Below are 20,407 nucleotides of genomic sequence, written 5' to 3'. Positions count from 1 at the left end.
CCTAGCGTACGCACTCACGCATTACCGGCGTTCGAACTCCGATTTTTTGACCGAACAGCGAAGCAAGAATTTCTCGGAATTTTTGGTCGGACACCGATTTGTTCGAACTGAGAGGCGTTCGAAAACCGAGATTCCACTGTATACTCCTTTTAAAGCCATCTAGCATGTCTGCAGTTTGTTTATGTATGAGGATTTGTTGCATTACGAATAAAACTAATTGGGTAAAATGATAAGATACATCAATCAATAGACATATAGCTAGATACATTTCTTGATAGATGTATAGATAGGTAGGTAGAGTTTAGATGGACAGAGACATACACAGATAGACCGAAGTGTCAGGAACCTGCTCGGTGTGGCTCGGAAATACAGTGCAGACACACAGATTAGTGAAGCAATGGATCTTAAATTTGTTTGGACAGGATTTGGTAAACAAGGAGTCAGAAATCAGGGAAACAGTATCAAGATCTCCAGAGGCAGTAGTCGTGGTCCAGGGGCAGGCAACGGGTCAGTGATCAGTTAAATAAACTTCAGGAAAGGCATAGTCCAAATGTTTGGCAGACGGTAAGAGCGGTCAGGAAAAGGAGACAAGTGTCCGGTAGTGATGTTACGAATGGATCTGGAGACGCAAGTCATTCCCCGGACAACGGGGGCGTGGGTAAATGGAGCCTGTATCGAGGTCTGTCTCATTTTTTCCTGACCGATGGCAAACAAGGCCCCGTTTTCAGCACTTACCTGACTGATTGGTGTCGTGATTCGCGCCCAATAAATAGGCGCAAAAAAACCCAGGAGGAGTCCCCCGCATGACCGTCTGACGTGAGTCTTGAATTATTGCTGCATTACCTTGACTACTTGAGAATATAGCCGCCCAAAAAGCGAAGGACTTCAGCAGTTTGGGAGCATTTTGAAGAGACATCTCCCAACAAGGTATAATTAAGCACAGCTTAGGTTTCTATATTTATACACGTTTGTGTGTGTGTGTGTGTGTGTGTGTGTGTGTGTGTGTGTGTGTGTGTGTGTGTGTCACACAAAATAAATGATAAACATTATAATTTATAATAGAATATATGTAGGTACAAATGTCAGATTTTATTCCTCAATTACAAAAAATAAAATGCACTATTGTGTGTCCCAGTTACACAAACACATCAAGTTACTAAACATACAACAGACAAATATGCTGACAATATTTAATGGACAAAACTTTGGACAAAGCCACTTTTTTTGTGCACATATTCACTCGTTTGTTGCCTGTTACGCACATACCATCTGCGTTCCATCACATGACCTGTAGATATCAGCACTGTGAAATGAGCTATTAAATGAGGCCTCGACTGATGAGGATTTTGGTAAATAAATTGGCCCAAAAGACTCAATACATTCACGGGGCTTCATCCCGCCATCATTAGTGTCTGGGACATTAGAAACAAGGCTTTTAAAAGACGGCTTAGGAAGTGACAAAAGAAGAAACATACTAGCACTGATCCCGAAAAAACTGAGTGCTTTAAATAGTGAGTAGGAAAGATGATTAGGGAGCAATAAGGAAAAGGGAACTAGGTGTGAGTGGAAATTAGAGCAAAGGAGGAAGTGAACAAAAAAAGGCAAGGTAAAGAGAGGGTGAGAGAGAAAATCAAAACTGACTGCCGGACTGTGAGATAGAGAGATAGAGAGAGATAGAGAGAGATAGAGAGAGATAGAGAGAGATAGAGAGATAGAGAGATAGAGAGATAGAGAGAGAGAGAGAGAGATAGATAGATAGATAGATAGATAGATAGATAGATAGATAGATAGATAGATAGATAGATAGATAGATAGATAGATAGATAGATAGATAGATAGATAGATAGATAGATAGATAGATAGATAGATAGATAGATAGATAGATAGATAGATAGATAGATAGATAGATAGATAGATAGATAGATAGATAGATAGACAGACAGACAGACAGACCGTTTTTCAATTACTTACAACCATTCGACTTACGAAAAATGGTAGATACAAACATTTTTTTCGGGATGTCAAAAAATATCCGGACATTGTTGTAAGCTAGATTTTATTTTGTGTGCACATGTATCCGAGTAGAGGACAATAGGTGTTTGAGTTTTTCCTTGCCCTTATGTAGGTTTTAGATCAAGGGATGGTGTAATAATAATCTATCGTTTGCAATAATCTGTGGTCTGTGCAGCCCTTTGAGACTCTTTGTGATAAAGGGCTATACAAATAAACATAACTTGACTTGACTACTGTAGTGCTTCTTTCCGCCGCTACCGGAGTGTGGCGCAGTAAGAGGTCACCCAGCATCCACCCTGAAGAAGAAATTTGCTTCCTCTTCCTAGTTTGTGTGTTAACATTCTATACCGTATCTCCAGCGTGAACTTTGACATTTTTACTGTTTAATACATTGTGCATCCATTCCAAATGGTTGGTGTAAAGTGTAAAGAAGATGCAAGCCATTTTATTTGAAATAAGAGTGGAATAAGAAAGCTTCATGCGGTTGAGAAAATGGTTGGATCGCTTTTTTCGGCCACTTTTTTACCATGGCGGAGGAAGTAGCCTAGCTCTTGAAGCTCATCTTCTAAAAAGTAAGTTAAACTTAACATTATTTATCTTTATAGAGTGTATTATTTCATGACATTTTTATTTTTTGTACAAAACAATATAGCTTACTTATACAGGCCTTAAACCTACTTATACAAACCTCAAACATACAAAATATAGCACTGAAGCAACTTACAAACAAAATCAACTCATGAACGATTGTCCGGATCATCCGTAGGTAGGGCAGTGTCTGTACAAGCCGATCAAATTATGTAAAAAAAAGAAATCCCAATTATCTGTCCCACTGATTATTTTAAATAAGTTCCTTTTATTGCGATTGGTTTTATTTAAGTTGTCTACATTATTACTGATAATGGTAATCATATTATGATCCGTTTGCACTTCTGGATTTGAACCTAAATGGGAAAATACATTTGAGTAAATTCAATTAGAACAAGTGCATACGTCTTTTATTTCCCACAAAGACAATTACACATATCAATTCCAAAATAATTTATTTCATAATTACAACAAATTCATAACAAAATATTAGATTATGAAACAATGTTTTTGTACATATGTAATACCATAAAACTTAATATTGCAGTTTACAAATAAAGATTAATAGTCTTAAAAAAATAACACAATGTTTTTTAATCAGGGAGCATGAAAATGCATCAATACAACTCCAACCATTCATTGAAATGCGAATAAAAATAAAATAAAACACTGCTTGAAAAAACAGGAACTGAAACCTTTTCCTAGTGCATTTAAATATGTTGTTTTATGTTGGCAGAGGTTTACTGTTTGGTAGAATTAAAAAAATGCATTAAAAATCCCTATTTTGTGTCACAACTGACTAGTTTAAAACCCAATTAAGGTAGCAGTCCACATTCCCTTTAATATTAGTGCAAAAGAGCAGCATTTGCATGATTAGTATGAATGAATATGCACAAGTCCATCCATACATAGTACATTTTATAAGAGAGCTCCACCAGCACAAGGAGATCATGGATATATGGAGTGGGCCGATTACCTCCATGCTAGAATATTTGTAACAACCATGATAATCGATTGGATGTATACTGTATATAAATTAGATGGATCAATGAATACTTCTTTTGTCTTTGCAAATTAATATAAATAGCCAAATGAGTTGTGCAAATAGTTAGAGGAGATTTAGACTATAGATTAAACTGACACAAAGCACTCTAGTTGTTTTTTGTTTTTTTTCAGTAAAGCCCCGACACAGCATTTATGAATATAAATCCAGATTGTTTACTTTAGTTCATTCACAAGCTCATATGTTCCATTCTAAATGTATAATAGCAGATTGTAGTACACACTTTAGGATAGTGTGCCTTCACACTTTATTTGGCACTTAGGCTTGGGTCAATGTTAAATGTAATGACAACTGTATACTCAGGGTTGGGTAGGGCTACTTTAACTTGATTACTTTCAATTACTTTTGGATTACTCCAATACCAAATATGCTAATGAAAGACAAAAGAATCTACATTTTAATAAAATTACTAAATTTTGTGCAGGCTTGGGGAGTAACGGAATACATGGAACGGCAAAAATGATGTTGGCAAGCTGTTTGGATTTATTTTCATTTTGTTTCTGTCACAATTTATGTTAGTTTTGCCGAAGATCAAAGAGATCAAAGCCAGGTGAGAAAGCTTACCACGTGTTGTGAGTCATAATTGTATTCATGTTTAGTTTATTTTGTCTTTTATTAGCATAGTTGGTATTGGAGTAATCCAAAAGTAATTGAAAGTAATCAAGTTAAAGTAACCCTACCTAACCCTGTGAATACTATACCAGTATTTATTTTAAAAACAACAAGCTAGTTCACTGCAATACCAATAGGTTTTGCCATTATGATAAAACTTTGAAAAGTGTCTTGTCTCCTCAAAAAATACTATAGTTCCTTAGAGATAATTGAGTCAGGTACAGTTACATGCAACGTGTCACTTAAACATGAGAAACGTACTTGTGATCATACACCTCAGTTATCCTCGAACCACTGATGATCATTTGAGAATTAATAGAAATACATTTTGAGTTTGACCTCCACTGCCTCAAACATCTAGTTTCAGATCTTATTTTGAGACAAAAAGATCTTCAAAACTAGACTTGAAGTGACATATAAATATGCACAAGATGACAGATTGAATAGGGTCCTTTTAAACCGAGCGAGATGGTGACAAGAACTTACAAAGTTGCTGCTTCGTAACTTCCAAGGACGAAAATAACCTGCTTGGATGCTTTGGTATAGAATTATGTTGCATTATATTATACTGCATAAAGCGTTAATGTAACACTTGTGTTTTTGTTTCCCTTTTGTTGAAGGTAAACTTCAATTTTCTCATTTACTGTATGCACAGTCAAAAAGGCAGGCAGGCTGTTAATAATCCATATAGTGACTTAAAGATCAAATGCTCCCTAGAATATAAGCCATTTTTGACGCTGTGCTAAAACAGCACATCTGTTGTTTTTGTGCACCTTTATTGTTGATTGAGATACTCCTGTCTAATCAGGTTGTCAGCATTTTAATAGCTCACATCTCGCAACTCAGACAGATTAATGGAAAGTGTTAGATTGTATAGTGCTTCGGACAAAAGCTCTGTAATAAAATAATGTATTCATCCATTTGTTCACTATTATTATCATATTGAATAATAAAACATGGATGAAAAGAAAACATGTTTCAGAAAGACTGTTTAAGGGAATTTGCCTATATACCTTGAAAGGATTTTCTATTAAACCATGTTAGAAATTGTTGTTGCAACCATTACTCATATACAGAATCCACACACGTGCACAAATAGAATACGTGGGCATGTGTAGGAGGGGGTGGGCTCTCTCCACCAACCGATTGAAAGTGTGTAAAGCAGCCTCCGGTTTCCATGCAGCAAAGATCATACTGCTAAGGCACGGTTTCCTATTTCCCACTATTTTGTGTGCGGGCTATGTGGAAGGTGGGGTCATTTCTCTCAAAATGCAATGAATGCAATTAACAGTAAAAATATAATGTACATGCAGCTTTGTTGGATGATATTTCCATTTCCAGTAGTACAGGCTTTGAGATTGTCTGCAAACAAAGACACAGATGCATGTAAGAGTACATAGAAATATAACATTGGAATTATATTAAACAGCTAATTTTAGTTCCATTTAGATTTTCTTATTTAAAACTGCCAGCTCTTCACATGTTATTATAAATAATATTAATGCAATTAGTATGTAAAGCAGGGGTTGGGAACCTATTGCCCCCGAGCCATATATGGCTATTTTTATGAGTATATATGGCTCAGAGAGATAACATTTTCTCATGCTCATTTCGTATGTGTTGTTCCACTTCTAATTTGACCTTAACAAAGTTAGACACGACAATGTTGATTGATCTAATGGTTCCCTATATAAAGGCCACAGTTTTCACTACAGTTTATAGTCAAGGTGTCACAGCAACAGACCCCATTTTGGCTGTACGTTACTAAATGATATTTTATATGGACTCTCATTTAATAATATGTGATTAGTGTGGAGACAATTTATGATGAAAACCCACTTGAAAAATAGCGTGAATTCCCAAAAGTGCCATTCAAGTATACCGATTTGTTCAGGTGAGCGGTAGGGATAGACAAATATCTGTACACAACATACTTCCTTATCCCTTACACATGCCCACTCCACTGAAATGAAATGTTTTGCAGCCAGAAACTTTTCCTTTATAGTATTGTGTTACATTTTTACAAAATAATTGCCTGCACATAGTTCTGAAACTATTATTTACAAAATAAAAGGTCAACATGAGCCTCAACAATCTTTTATAATTCATCATTTATAAGTTCAAGATGTGGTGCATTGTTTTAGGTGTCCTTAAATATGTTATTTGCGTTTAAAACATTCAACTGAGTTCAAAGAGCCCTTATCCATTATTTTCCACCATGCCTATCTGTTTTTATCTAACTTTTAGCAAAGAACAAAGCAACAGAACATACTGAGACTAAAAAAGATGTTTGGGCAAAACGTAAAAAGTAGGAGAAATGGGGGATGGGGGAATTGGTTCTTTCTATTTGTTAGTTTAGCATGAAAATTATGAAAGAAAGAAGAGGGCCAATAGTACAATTAAAATGACAGCCCAAATTCCAAGTGAGATAAAAAATGAACAGTCTATCCGAGTGCATCTAAGAAATGCACGTACTTGCAAGCACATCACAAAAGACCTGACAGAAGCTGCAGTGATCACTAAAGCAAGATAGTGGCAACAAGTAATAATAAAAAAAAACCCATTATGTACTGCTCCTTTAAGGTACGACAATAAATGTTTTTCTATGCTACAGGTTATATTTTACTTCATGATGTAGGTTAATATTTGTTAATCTGACAGTGTTTCACCAGATTCCATCCTCAATGCACACCACACACCACTGGTGGTCTGACTGGTTTATTGATAAACGGTAAAACCTGTCCTACCTGAAACAGCTTGTATTCCAGGTATTAGTGTGTCCCACAAATAGCACTCTTTAGCTCGCATCATGCTTCTTTTTTCTGGAAAATTCGAGTTCAGTGTAACATACTCTTGGCGTTCAGGGGTAAACACCGGCCATGCAGCGCCCTCAATCGCTGGATTTCTGAACAGAGAATAACACACACACAAAACAAAGAAGGGAGACATTTACAACTGTTTCAAGTATAAATCAGGATTGGGTTAACCAGTAAATACACACAATTTAATCTTAAAGAGTAATTCTTTTTAAATAGTGTATAACATATTTTATTATGCATACCCCGTCCTTGCAAAGTTGGCCCAATGTTTCAAAAATTTCCTGGTCATGTTCACTTCAGCTTTAGTGTAACCCCAAGTTACATTCAGCGGCATTCCAAACACAAACTCGATCTCATAACCGTGTAAAATGCCCATCCAAGCTGGCCAAGGATTAATGGAAGACTGGTGGTCGAATAAATATAGAAATGTTTTGCTTCCATGTTGTGAGTACCTGGGGTGGACAAAAAAGGGGATATTACACTCATGTGTCATTAAAGATTAAATGTTAAATGAAAACATTTGGAAAGTGACACAAGTTCAGTTATTTTAACCGTTCATAAAAACACATAAGAAAATACAATAATGTAATTAATATAGGCTTAAAGTGCACAATCTTAGGTGTGACATGAGACTTTCCACATTCAACTCGCAATAAGGGATTCGGAATTATAGCCTTTGACACTCTTTATACCCCTTTTTAATGGGACCAAAAGTAATTGGACAATTGACTCAAAGGGTTGTGATCGACTCAGAAGGCTACTACTACCTTACCATGTCATCAATTACGTCGTGAAAAGGTGTGAAGTATAGTTTAGTTGGGTGGTAGCTGTTGTATTCAAAGTAGCTCTCAATGGAAGTTAAACAGAACATACTGAGACTAAAAAAGAAAAAAAAATCCATAAGAGAGATTTCAGAATTGCTTGGAGAAGCCAAATCAACAGTTTGGATTGTTCTAAGAAAAAGGAGGTTGGTCATTCAAAACGGTCTGGATGCCCACTGATGACAACAGCAATGGATGATCACCTAATTATTTCCATGGTAAAGAAAAATCCATTTAAAACCTCTACTGAAGTGATTGACTCTATTTAGAAGTTGGTGTACCGGTTTAAAAGTCTACAATAATGAGACGACTTATTGAAACTAAATACAGAGATTTCAACACTAGGAGCAAGCCATCCATCCGTTCCAAATAAAGAAAGGCCTGACTTGACTTTGCTAAAAAAATATTCAACAAGCTAGCCCATTTTTATGTAAAAAGGAGATAAAGTTAAACCTATATCAGATTGATCGGAAGATGATCTAAACCACACAACATCATGTGTGAAAAGTGGTGGCCTCCAAAGACACTGGGTCACTTATGTTCATTGAAAACAAGAGATGAAAAGTAGCCAGATGAATTTTGAAGTAAACAGAAACCAAAAGCATATGGCAAAAGCAAACCAGGCGCTATTTAGGCATAATAGATCAAATAGTATGCATTGGCCAAGTGAATCTCCGGATCTAAAACATATAGAAAATGCATTCCACTTGCTCAAGAAGAGGCTTAAAGTGGAAAGACCCACAGAAAAGCAAGAACATAAGGCTGTTGCTGCGGTAAAGGCCTGGCAAAGCATCAGTGAGGAGGACACCCAGCATTTGGTGATGTCCACAGGTTCCAGAATTAAGGCAGTGAATTACTCAAAGCATTTGAAACAGAACATTCACAACAACCCTTTTTGTTAAGATTATGCTAAATTGTCCAAAGATGTTTAGTCCCTAAAATGAAATGTGTTTGAAAAATGTGTAAACAATTCATTTATTTACAGTCAGAAGTTGTTGTACAACAACTTGAATTAGTCATTACACTCTTTCAAGACTTCAGTTCTAGTCAAGATATGAGATTTCAAGCCCAATATTGATGCATTTAGAACCCAACTTCTGAAAAATGTTTGTCTGTCCAAATATTTTTGGGCCTAACCGTAGCATTCCAAATGTGTTTACGATTTATACAGATGTTAATTCAAGAGAGATCAAGATAGAGACATGCTAACATCCTTAAGGCCAAACACATTTATATACTACTGACGTTCCCACATTTACCTGTGAGCAAACTCTAACAAGGGACAAACAAAATATCTGTCTCCCACCATATCCCCCAGGGAGTCACGGTTTTTCATCCTATTATACACGTCCGTCCAATCTGTATATTGGAAAATGGCTCCTTCTTTTGCAGCGGCGTCAAAACCATCTAGAGCCAGATGCGCTCCATCCAGGAACTCCATCCTTGTGATGAGACTCTCGCCAGTGATGTTAAACCCTGGCATCCCATACAGTAAAAAGTATGTCCCTTCATTCTTGTTTAATCCAAGCAACAGTGGTTTTCTTGGAAGATTATGATCTTTCAGCAACACCTGCAGGGAAATTAAAATTACATCTGGTGATTATTTTGTTCTTTCATTCTTTGCTATTTCTCTATAAAGCAAGAATCAGTACATGCGGTTTACGGGTATTTTCCCATGGGAAAATAGCTGTTCGAAACAGCTGCTAGAAAAAAAAACAGCTTTCTACAAAGCTAAACAATGCATTGATCTTATCTTTGTCTTTCTTTGTCGATGCTTAACAGCGGTGGTGTGTCCAGAATTAGTCCAGAATTGTATGCACAGGATTCCATACCAACATATCTCATTAATGACCCTGCATGCTTTAAAGAGCTATTTCATTCGACTCCTAGAACCTTATTGCATATTGTCCCACATGGTTTAGTGCTTGATCGCCTCTCATTTCGTGTGCACATGCTTTTACTCAGTCATATATTATACGTACATATAAATATAGCAGTCCACTTGAGATACAACTTTATTTAACACGGATGAATGCCTTTATATCGTTATCATTAGTCTAGTCTTTAAACATGTGCATTTAATTCAACACTATTGTCCTGTTGACTGCAAATATGTTTTGTTCTAATCTTGCCTCACAGCTTGGTTAGAGAGTTGAGAAAAGATCAACAAATTTGAATGACAGCAGGGGTCTTAAACTCAATTTACTAGAGGGGCACTGGAGTTAAAGTCTGGGTGAAGTTAAACCATAAGTGACTTTCCACAGAAAAAAATGCAATAAAGACCACTGTTCTCAAATGTATGTGTGTTGTTTTTTACATGAAATAATAGGAGCCAAGAATACATTACAAATGAATAATAAAGTAAAATATAATACAATTTAGAAAGCAATGAAGACCTAAGAAATGTGAGTGGTAAAATCCAAATAACAAACTTTGGTCAAAGGCTGAAACACCCAAAGTTACATATAAAGTGAATCCACTGTCCTTTAAGCTTCAGTTCAACAGCTGTGCCGACATCTTTTTACAACCAAGAAGCCCTCTGTTCTGCGTTTCGATTCAAGGAAAATATTGAACACCTAGTTAACTAATTTGTTGAAACTTATAGTCAAACCAGGAAGAAGCTACCTCACCACATTTCTGGCCGGACGGAAATAGGCCTCAAAACATTAGCATGTGAATTTTGACCTCTGCTAATGAGCCAGGATGTAGCATTCATACAGCGTGGGTCACACTAAAATTAATTTACTATTAATGCGGGGATCACGTACTATCAGGGTTGGGTAGGGTTACTTTAACTGGATTACTTTCAATTAATTTTGGATTACTTCAATAACAAATATGCTAATAAAAGACAAAATAAACTAAATATGAATAAAATTATGACTCACAACACGTTGTAAGCTTTCTCTCCTGGCTTTGATCTCTTTGATCTCCGGCAAAACTAAGATAAAATGCGACAGGAACAAAATGAAAATAAATCCAAACAGCTTGCCAACATCATTTTTGCCGTTCCATGTATTCCGTTACTCCCCAAGCCTCCACAAAATTTAGTAATTTCATTCATATTTAGTTTCTTTTGTCTTTTATCAGCATATTTGGTATTGGAATAATCCAACAGTAATTGAAAGTAATCCAGTTAAAGTAACTTTACCCAACCCTGCGTACTATCATTGTCCTGCTGCAAAAATACCTGGGGTCACAGGTTTGAGACCACTGTTCTACAGTTTATGACCCTCAAACCACCTGGGAAATGTTCCTCTGGAGATTTATGCAATTATCAAAAGTGTGGTTTGTAAATGGACCCCAATTTTTGATGGCATCGTATGCAATGTTTCCAATGTCTGAGTGAATTTTTGGATTAGTTAATATCCTTGAGTATCTCATAATGTGTGAAATGTTGCCCTCTATGTTTCCTCAGCCGGGTGGTCCTGAAAGGGTGAATCCTGCACTTGCAGGAACTTTACAGTGATCGGGCAGATATTGGTAGATATTTGCAAGTCAGGGATGTATTTCACTTTACTTTTTTGGATAGCCACTCGATCCTGCTTTTCTCATTTCATTAATTTGACTTTATATATTCAAGTCCGAGAAAAACACTAGTATCCATGTGTATTCTTGTAAAGTTGGCCGTTTTGGGTGTACATTTCTCAGAATTCAATGCAATGAAAATAACTTGTTTTTATATTCCTGAATATAAAAACAATATTTCTCACACACACACACATAAAGTAACGTTTCAATCATCAGTGTAATTACATCTTTTGTACGTTTATCAATCTTATATTTGTTTTATACTCTCAAATACTTTTATTGTGAAGTCGTGCTCATGTGTGTGTGTTCTGTTTCCTGTGACAAATAATAAACACATGCCCGACCGGACGAGCTCTCTCTCTGCGAGGACACTTGCCTGAAATGGCTTCCCCGGAGGGCTCCTCCGTTAGGGACAACGATTTAACTTAATATTTGTCTTTTACTTGTGTAATACAGCCACCAAAGAGTCTTTATAATGACTAACTTTAACAATTCTGATGTTGTTTAACTTATATTTACATCCTTAAATATATTGACCTGCCTTCTCAATTTCAAATTCAAAGCTGAACTTCTGGTTCCAATGTGTTCCTGGCTGCAACAAGGTTTACCTCAATTAAATTGCTGTTTAAGGTCAATTCTGGTCAATTGATAACTAAGAATATTTAAGGACACTTTACATTTTGCATATCAGAAGTCGATTGCTGGTTTTTTGATGTTTTCACTTTGAGCACGATACATCTTGTTTTACGTTCAGACTTAAAACCATTCAAAAATGAATAAACGGCTCATACATAGTATCGTGACAGTACATGATATACTCAGACCTACTTCTGGTTCGTTTGGTAGGAAATAACCGTCCACAACAGGTGGAAAGGGAATGAACAATACACCAGGCTCTGTGATGACTTCAAATTGCATTGTGGTTATTAAAGAAGGATCAGCCTTCTGTAAACAGTTGTCCAGTTGAGCCAGAGAAGAAACGGGACAGCCGACTAACCTTGCCAGCTTCATTGACCTGGACGATAGAGTAAGCGTTAACAGTACAGGTTTAAATAATCAGAGTGATATGCTGGCTTTCCATTACCGTTCATAGGCAACTGATTGGTTACCCAAGGCCCATTTCGCAGTTGGGGAACCACTCTGCATGATAGCCTTTTGAAAAAAGCCACGACTGCCTGGGGACAGGAGGTGGAAACCGACAGATGCAGATCCAGCACTCTCACCAAAAAGTGTGACCTGCACAAAACAGCAAATCAAAAAGAAAAAGTGTTTATTACTTGCATTAAAGTAACAATTATTACACGAATGTATTTTTCGGACTGTAAGGCGCACCTAAAAAAACAAAATTTGGCGGGAAATTTAAAAATTCACCTTGTAATACAGTGGGTTTTATATACCGCAACATACTAGTAGATAAAATGGAATATGCATACCAAATGTATTAGTTTGACTTACTACAGGATGCTCTACGGTTTAACTGTTATATATATGAAATCATTGAATAAATCGCAAAGCATTGTATACAACAGGAATCTAACCCTGGTTCTAGCGGTGAGAGAACATCTGATCATCTGACATCTGAGGGCAAATGAAAAGTTACTGGGTTTTATCCCATTACCACACTACTCTTACTTTCGTTCCATAATTGAGAAAACAGAAAGGTGTCCTGGAATATACTGTATAAAAAAACGCATAGTCTTATTCATCATCATATACACCAAATAGTTTTTATTTTTCATCTAGCGTTTTTTTCTGTTTTCTTCATTCTCTAACAATTATTTTTGGCACCAGGAAGAAAACTCGTGTGAAAATGGGGTAAAATCAAATGTCTTGTTTATGTCATCCATACAACTGGTGGTCTAGTAGTTGGTTTGTAGCACCCTCAACCTGGGATCCCGGTTTAATTCCCATTACATAAAATATTTGGCATATTTGGCATACAATATTTGACCAGTGATTCCCCTAATGCATACCATAAGTGTGTAAAATGAAAATGTGCAACCGTTTTACACAAATAAACACTACTTCTTATTGTAGTTTTATTTCAATGCACTTTATACAGTATATAAAAAAAATATGTGACAAAAGGCTATTTTTTTGGGTGTGCCTTATAATCCGGTACATATTATAGTGCTGAAAATACAGTCTACAGAATAAGCAACAATATAACACAAAATTATTACCTGTGAAGGATCACCCCCAAAAGCAACGATATTATTGGCAACCCATTGGAGGGCTAAGCGCTGGTCCAGGAGACCTGCGTTTCCCCGGATGTTGTTGTCAGGCAAACTCAAGAAACCAAGTGGACCAAGTCTGTAATATATGTTAAGATTACTTGCAACTAATGATAGTTTGATCATCACTTTATTTAGATATAAAACAATACATGTAGAAATATTGAACATTAATCTTAAAATTGTGACTGTGAAAAAATGTAAATTATAATGCATCTACTACATCCCAATACTAAATGTCTTGTTCATAACAATTCCAATTGACATTGAATATTAGTATCAGGATTTCAAAGTTGAGTGTTTATTTTCATACGCACTTTTTCACCAACGACCTTTTACAGTGTCTCCTTATTATTTCAATCATTTTAGTTTGGCCTTGGAGGGAATATAGTATAAATCCTCACTCAAACATTGATAGCACAAGCTAATAAGCAGCCCGGGTTTCATCGATCAAGCGAGGGGAAAAAGTTATAAAAGCTGAAACTGGCCAGATATGATAAATCCTTTACCCCCTGAGCAAGCCACTCTTGATCCTATTCTTTCAACTATCTCTGCATGTTTCATCAAATGAAATATGTACTTCATCTGTAAAAACCTTTTACTTTTTCTTGTGTCTCAAAACCGTATGCCTTTTGTGACGCAACCCATCCATCAATGAAGGTAAGCCATATTAGGTTTGACCCAGGTTAACGTAACTAAATATCCTTTAAATAAGGGGATTGTGTCAGATTTTTATGGTGAAGCTGAGTTTACTAGAGCAGAGTGGACTTGAAGAATGCAGACCTTGGCCATAATGATTGTGTACTCTGGTTGGGTCTGTAAGGGTTCCCTACTGCTGTCTTCATTTAGAAAGCAACAGGTGGTCCTATCTGTCTATCATCACAATGACTTGGACTGGGATTCAGTGTATACCCTTACCAGGTTTCCATGGGAGAGAAGACTTCAAGTAAGCACAAAATGTTCAGTACTCAGACCTTCAGGCTACCATAACAACCACCTCTCTCTCTCTCTCTCTCTCTCTCTCTCTCTCTCTCTCTCTCTCTCTCTCTCTCTCTCTCTCTCTCTCTCTCTCTCTCTCTCTTAGTACCGTTTGTTAGTTTGGCTGGGGGTGCTCCATGATCATATACCGTATTTTCCGCACTATAAGGCACACTGGGTTATAGGGCGCACCCCTAAAAAAAATAGTTTTTGGTCCTATATTTTCCATACATAAGGCGCACCGGATTATAAGGCGCTACAATGGGAACATCGACAAAACAGTCAGATAGTTCAGTCAAACTTATTACCCCCTTAACATTCGGAAAGCTTGCAAAGAAGCAAATACGTGTCTCAGACATGTACGGAAACAGTGTCTGTACGATGTCACCAATCACTCAAATGCATCGTTCCAAATATCATTCAGAAGGTTAAAGTCTTGGGATTCAAGAAATGCCAAACATTTCTTAGTTTACGATTTATTTTTTGCTGGCAACTGTGTCGATAGCAAAGTAAGAATTTAATTGTGAAGGGAAACTGAGTTCTTTACTGTGCATATGACAATAAACACTTTGAATTGAATTTAGTTTAAAAATAGACTCATCACAGAAACATCAAGATCGTTCTAAAACAAGATACCGGGAAAATATAAAGCCGCATAGCTCACCTAAGTTCTCTTGCAGCCATCACGTTCAATAATGATATGTAACCGTGGTCTTCTTACAACCGTGAGTGTAGTAAATCCAGGAGAGTAAAATATTTACAAATACAGAATAGTAAAACATTTTTTCTCTATGCCGTAGTGCAACCCAACGTGTAATTCACATTGATCTTTTTCGTCCAATTGCAGGCTTTGTTTTGCCCCGCTTTAGCCTATGCAAGCCTGTAAATGATAAAAAAGGATCCGCCCCCTTTACCTCCGAATAACTTTAGCCAATAGTGACTGATTCAAATGATGATTGACACATTGGTTAGGAAATGAAACGCCGGTATATAAATCCCAGCATACACCGCGGACTACTTCGCCTTCAGGGGAAAATATAGTCGGCGGCTGCTTGCCTTAGTTGCAAGACTTTGCGACTTAATATTGATCCATATATAAGGCGCACTGTATTATAAGGCGCATGGTCAGCTTTTGAAAAAAATAAAGGGTTTTAGGTGCGCCTTATAGTGCGGAAAATACGGTAGTTTAGTTATATGTTTTCATTACAGGCACTGTACATCATTTAACATGTTATGTTCACAATAAACCACAAGATGGCACTCCAGGCCTGTGTTGCTTATGTTAACCTTGACCGCGACGTAAAGCGGAAGGAGGAAGGTGCATATTGTCTACATCCGGTACCTACTGGGAGTTTTTTTACCGGTAAAAGTGGCACCGTGGATGTTTTTTTTCATTGGATTTAGTGATTTGGAGTGAATATGATGGTCTAGTAAGCATTTTCTTTTAGAATAGAATAGAATAGATCAGAATAGAATAGAATAGACCTTTATTGTCATTGTTACAAAAATTATTATATTGTTTCACATATTAGCTCCAATTTCACATTCCATGCTAGAGTTATGTGAATAGCTTTGAAAGTGTTACGCCGTTAATAACATATTCGAGTGTGCCTAATATGTTCCAGTGATTGGAAAATGCAGGACTGATTGACAAACAGCAGATCATGGCAGAACAAGAACAGGTCACAAACACAAGAGCCATGGAGGCCAGGTTCTACGAGAGTAGAACAGACCCAAACTGTCCAAAGACGCCCTTGAAATAGTCCAGCACAATGCGGCAGGGTGTAAGATGCTAGCTCAATCAGCAAACATGGAGAGGCCAAACCAAGTAGCTGTTATAGTATACAGGAACTTCTGCACCCAGTATGATATAGAAGTATCCCAATTGCCGGTGAGCCATACCACAGACGGTCGCTGAGACCATCAGGGCCAAGATCCAGTGGGATTTCAGCTTCCAGAATGACAAGCAGGTCCTAGCTAACTAACCAGGCATAGTGTTGGTGATTATTGTCTATAGCCATACCAAAAATCCCCAAAGTGGTTTGGGGGTTTAGGTTGAGGTTATGTAGTTCAATATTTATGTGCAATGCTTTGCCAATGAAAAGACGATCAGTATGTTGGTTTACATTTTAACATGAAAATTCATTTAATTTCCCTCTCAGTGATCTGGATTTTTTAGTATCAATAATGATGATTCTTGGGAATGGAAACAGATACAAATTTCCCATCCAGATTGCGTGTTTACACTGAATCCACGCTAAAATGTGAAACTGCTAGACTACCAATGCAGGCAAATGTATTTGCTAAATGTCATATACCTATTTGGAAGAACAGATGATTAAGACAATGAATACTCCGGTTCACTTTAGTGTACATACTTGGTTCTAAATTGTCCATACTGTCAACAAGAAATGACATTTTAATAACCAAACATGTGTATTATGGGACCCTAGTAAAAATCAATAAATCATAATATTTATGTGGAAATTCCTCACCTGTAATTCATCGATACCACAACAACATTTTCGACTTTACTCAGATAGCGGCCATCATAGAGATCCAGAGACGACGTCCCTGAGATAAATCCTCCTCCATAGATCCAAACAAGTACATGAGCCAATGAACTATGACTGGCTTTGCTAAATGGGGTCCAGACATTTAGATACAGACAGTCCTCACTCAACTTAGTGTTAGGGTTCCACATCTCTGCACCCCTAAAACCTGTATAAAAATACAACATAGAATTCAATAAAACCTCAAGTGAGAGTAACGCAAACACTTTTATAGGGTTTGGTACTCTTTGAACCCTTCGATCCATGGAGGTAAATGTCATTGTCAATCATAAATTCAAGGGCTTACTTCATGACCATGCTTTAAAAAAAACTGTTGTGAGTAGGCTGTGGCAACGGAGAATCTAATTTGGTTTTCAAATCTAAATCAGTATACATTTTTGGCACTTTACACACAGCTAGCACAACCATCCGTGACAGGTGGTTGCTTTTATAAATAGCGATCCACCCTTAATCCAAGCCTTTTCCGTCTAGAGTACAGTAGGATACCCCGCTAAGTATTACTGTACAGCTGAAAAATACAAACTATTTAGATTTTGAACAAAGTTGTTTATCATTTTTTTTAAAAGCAAGCCACATCAGGATAAAGTTGTCCTAAATATATATATATATATATTTTTTTTTAATGTAGATTTTAAACTTTAACTAAAGGTAATTACCAAAAATATACACAGTGCAGTGAGATAATTGATCAAAGTCAGTATTATACAATAAAAAAAACACTAAATAAAGATTTTAATTACCTTCATACAAGAGCATACAATATTAATATAGAATCTGGCCTTCAAATTTAGCCACAATTTAACATCAGTCAATCTAAGTTCCAAAAGAAAAAAAAAAAAACATTCTGACTATGGGAGGAATAAGGATAAATCAATTATCAAGTACATTTTTACTTCCTTAAAGTAAAAGATCCTATTTGTGTGAATCATGTTTTGCCACTCTGCTTACATTAAAAAAATATTGTATTGCCCCTCATAGTGGAATGTGTCATCTTAGTTTGTGGCACTTTAATATGTTGTCCTTCAGAATCACTGCAATATGCAAAAATCTGCGAAGTAGAGAACAAAAGTTTTTTTTTTTTACATGGCTATGCAGTGGTAAAGGACCGGGGGTCAATGGATATTCGCCAAAACTGTGCATTTTGTTTTAGGCAGGCCAGAACTACAACCCTCCCAACAAAAGTGTCTTCTGCCAGTTAAGGTTTTGGGATAACGGATTCCTGCCACTCGAGTGCAGTCCATTTTAAGAGAACATACAAATAACAGCAAAATAAGAACTGCCAGGCTTGACAAAAGATTTCTCTGACGCTCCCTGGTCACAGCAATATGACATCTGCTATAATGGATCATGGCTACATTAGGGCAGTTCCTTTTTTAATGGTTAGTACGGAAAACAAGATCCGCAAGACCTGACAAAAATTCACTCGGCCGGTCTCCAATTGGAATGGATAATGGATCGCAGAATACTATTTACACTGAGGCCATGACGTACGATGTGCAAAGTAGCGAGGGAGTACTATATCTCCAAATTACTGTTTTGATCTATTGAACTGCTAATAAACTGTATTTGAAGGAGAGCCTGAAAAATACCATCAAGGTAACAATGTTACCTGAGCTACCACCCATTTCTCATTGTATTTCCAAATGTTATTTATTGTTTATATGTTGTCAAAAACAAACCAATATCATAACATGTGTGGATATCTGTTTATAAAACGGAGCGTACCTGGGTAGAGTGTATCAGGAACCTGGTGGCAAGACTTTGCATAATTTGTAGCATCTAATACCCCCTCCCATCTTTCAGCAGGCTCTGGATCTCTGAATCTCAGTTTGCCCACAGGCGGTTTTGCGTAAGGAATTCCAAGGAAGGCTCGAACACCCCCGCCGAGCACAGCAAGCTGTTTGCCTCGGACTTTGCCTTTGTTGGTGTTGATGACGAGGTCCTCTTGCGTGGCGAATGACACGGACAGGATGGAAAACAGCATGAGAAGAGCATTTGCTTTACTTTTTGAGTGCGTCGCCATTGGGAATGCTAGCAAAAAGGGAAAAATGAGGATTGATATTGATAATCAGAATACGGTTAAAATATCATGATCCGAAAAAGTTAATTCATTTGTTTTCCTGATAGATTAATTAATAGCTTCAATTGTTTGACCATACAAGTAACGTAAATATATACAGGTTTGATTTTAGCTTAAAAACTTCAGATTTATTGTCTAGTGCAAGGGTTTCAACTGTGGCGCCTGCGGGAATCAGGTAGCCCCACTGAGGACAACTGAGTGACCGGTTCTGAAACTAGCTCACCGATGTTATTAATTGTTAGTAATTGTAATATATTTCATGTGCATTGTTCCCTCTAATTTTCCACAGGTCTGAGCGTTCACACAAAGTTGGTGAGCAACGCTTGAAACAACAGTAAGCAACCATAATCCCAAGTGTGGGAAGATAATTAATTATCAAACATGTCCAAAACTTGACATCAAGTTACATTTTGCTGAGTTTCCGGCAATGCAAACATTTTTTTTCACTTTTGAATGAATTGACTCATGTACTATTGCAAAGGTTGTACGGCCTACAAACGTCGTTTGTTCTTGCAGTTCTTTCACAAGATATCCACTTCTTTTTATTTCCTGATATATTTTGTCGCATACTATTAACATTTTTGGGGGCTTATTTAGTCGTTTGTACAGAACTGTACTTAATCACATGTTTTAGTGGAAGTACAATGTTGGCAACAAGATTCACTTGATATAATTGGAAATTATTTGAATCCAACACAAACTTTTTATTCTTTTTTCTGTGTTTTTTTTCTACTTTTTTTTTTTAAATTCCTTTAAAAAAAATCACATTGTGTTTATTTTTGCCGAGCTGTTACTTTTTGGTTTTTGTTCTCTATCTACTTTTTTCCTACATTTATTTATTTTCTTTTTTTCTGGCTTTTTTTCTAAAATATTCCTTCTTTTTTTCTCTTCCTTTTGTTTTTTTTTTCTAGGCTTTTCACTACTTTTTCATTTTGGTAGTTTTTTCTTTTTTGTTCTATTCCCCCTTACTTTAAGTCATTTTGTGCATAATTGTATTTAATATTTGGTCATGTTGGGAATAAAGAAGCAAAAACAACCTGGAGAGCCGTAGAGGAACCGAAAGAGCCGGTTCCTTTTAGTGAGCCGAGCCAAAGA

The 20,407-nt window shown here is 36.7% G+C and overlaps 1 protein-coding gene across 1 annotated transcript; it reads right to left on the bottom strand.

Moving 5' to 3' along the window:
• Window positions 1-4,088: 4,088 nt before the first annotated feature.
• Window positions 4,089-19,259, bottom strand: LOC148358734 (cholinesterase-like). The gene is made up of 9 exons (XM_088345463.1): window positions 18,958-19,259; window positions 17,155-17,380; window positions 13,631-13,760; window positions 12,532-12,683; window positions 12,276-12,462; window positions 9,176-9,486; window positions 7,338-7,547; window positions 7,024-7,181; window positions 4,089-5,638 (listed from the first exon to the last, which is right to left on the bottom strand). Exons 1-9 carry the CDS (start codon window positions 19,253-19,255, stop codon window positions 5,541-5,543), a joined length of 1,770 nt encoding a protein of 589 aa, XP_088201589.1. The 5' UTR covers window positions 19,256-19,259; the 3' UTR covers window positions 4,089-5,540.
• Between the last annotated feature and the right edge of the window lie 1,148 nt (window positions 19,260-20,407).

Source organism: Urocampus carinirostris, chromosome 10 (assembly GCF_059441175.1).
Source record: "Urocampus carinirostris isolate Australia breed hairy pipefish chromosome 10, RoL_Ucar_1.0, whole genome shotgun sequence".
NCBI classification, from domain to species: domain Eukaryota; kingdom Metazoa; phylum Chordata; class Actinopteri; order Syngnathiformes; family Syngnathidae; genus Urocampus; species Urocampus carinirostris.
This window is presented reverse-complemented; position numbering and strand designations above follow the sequence as displayed.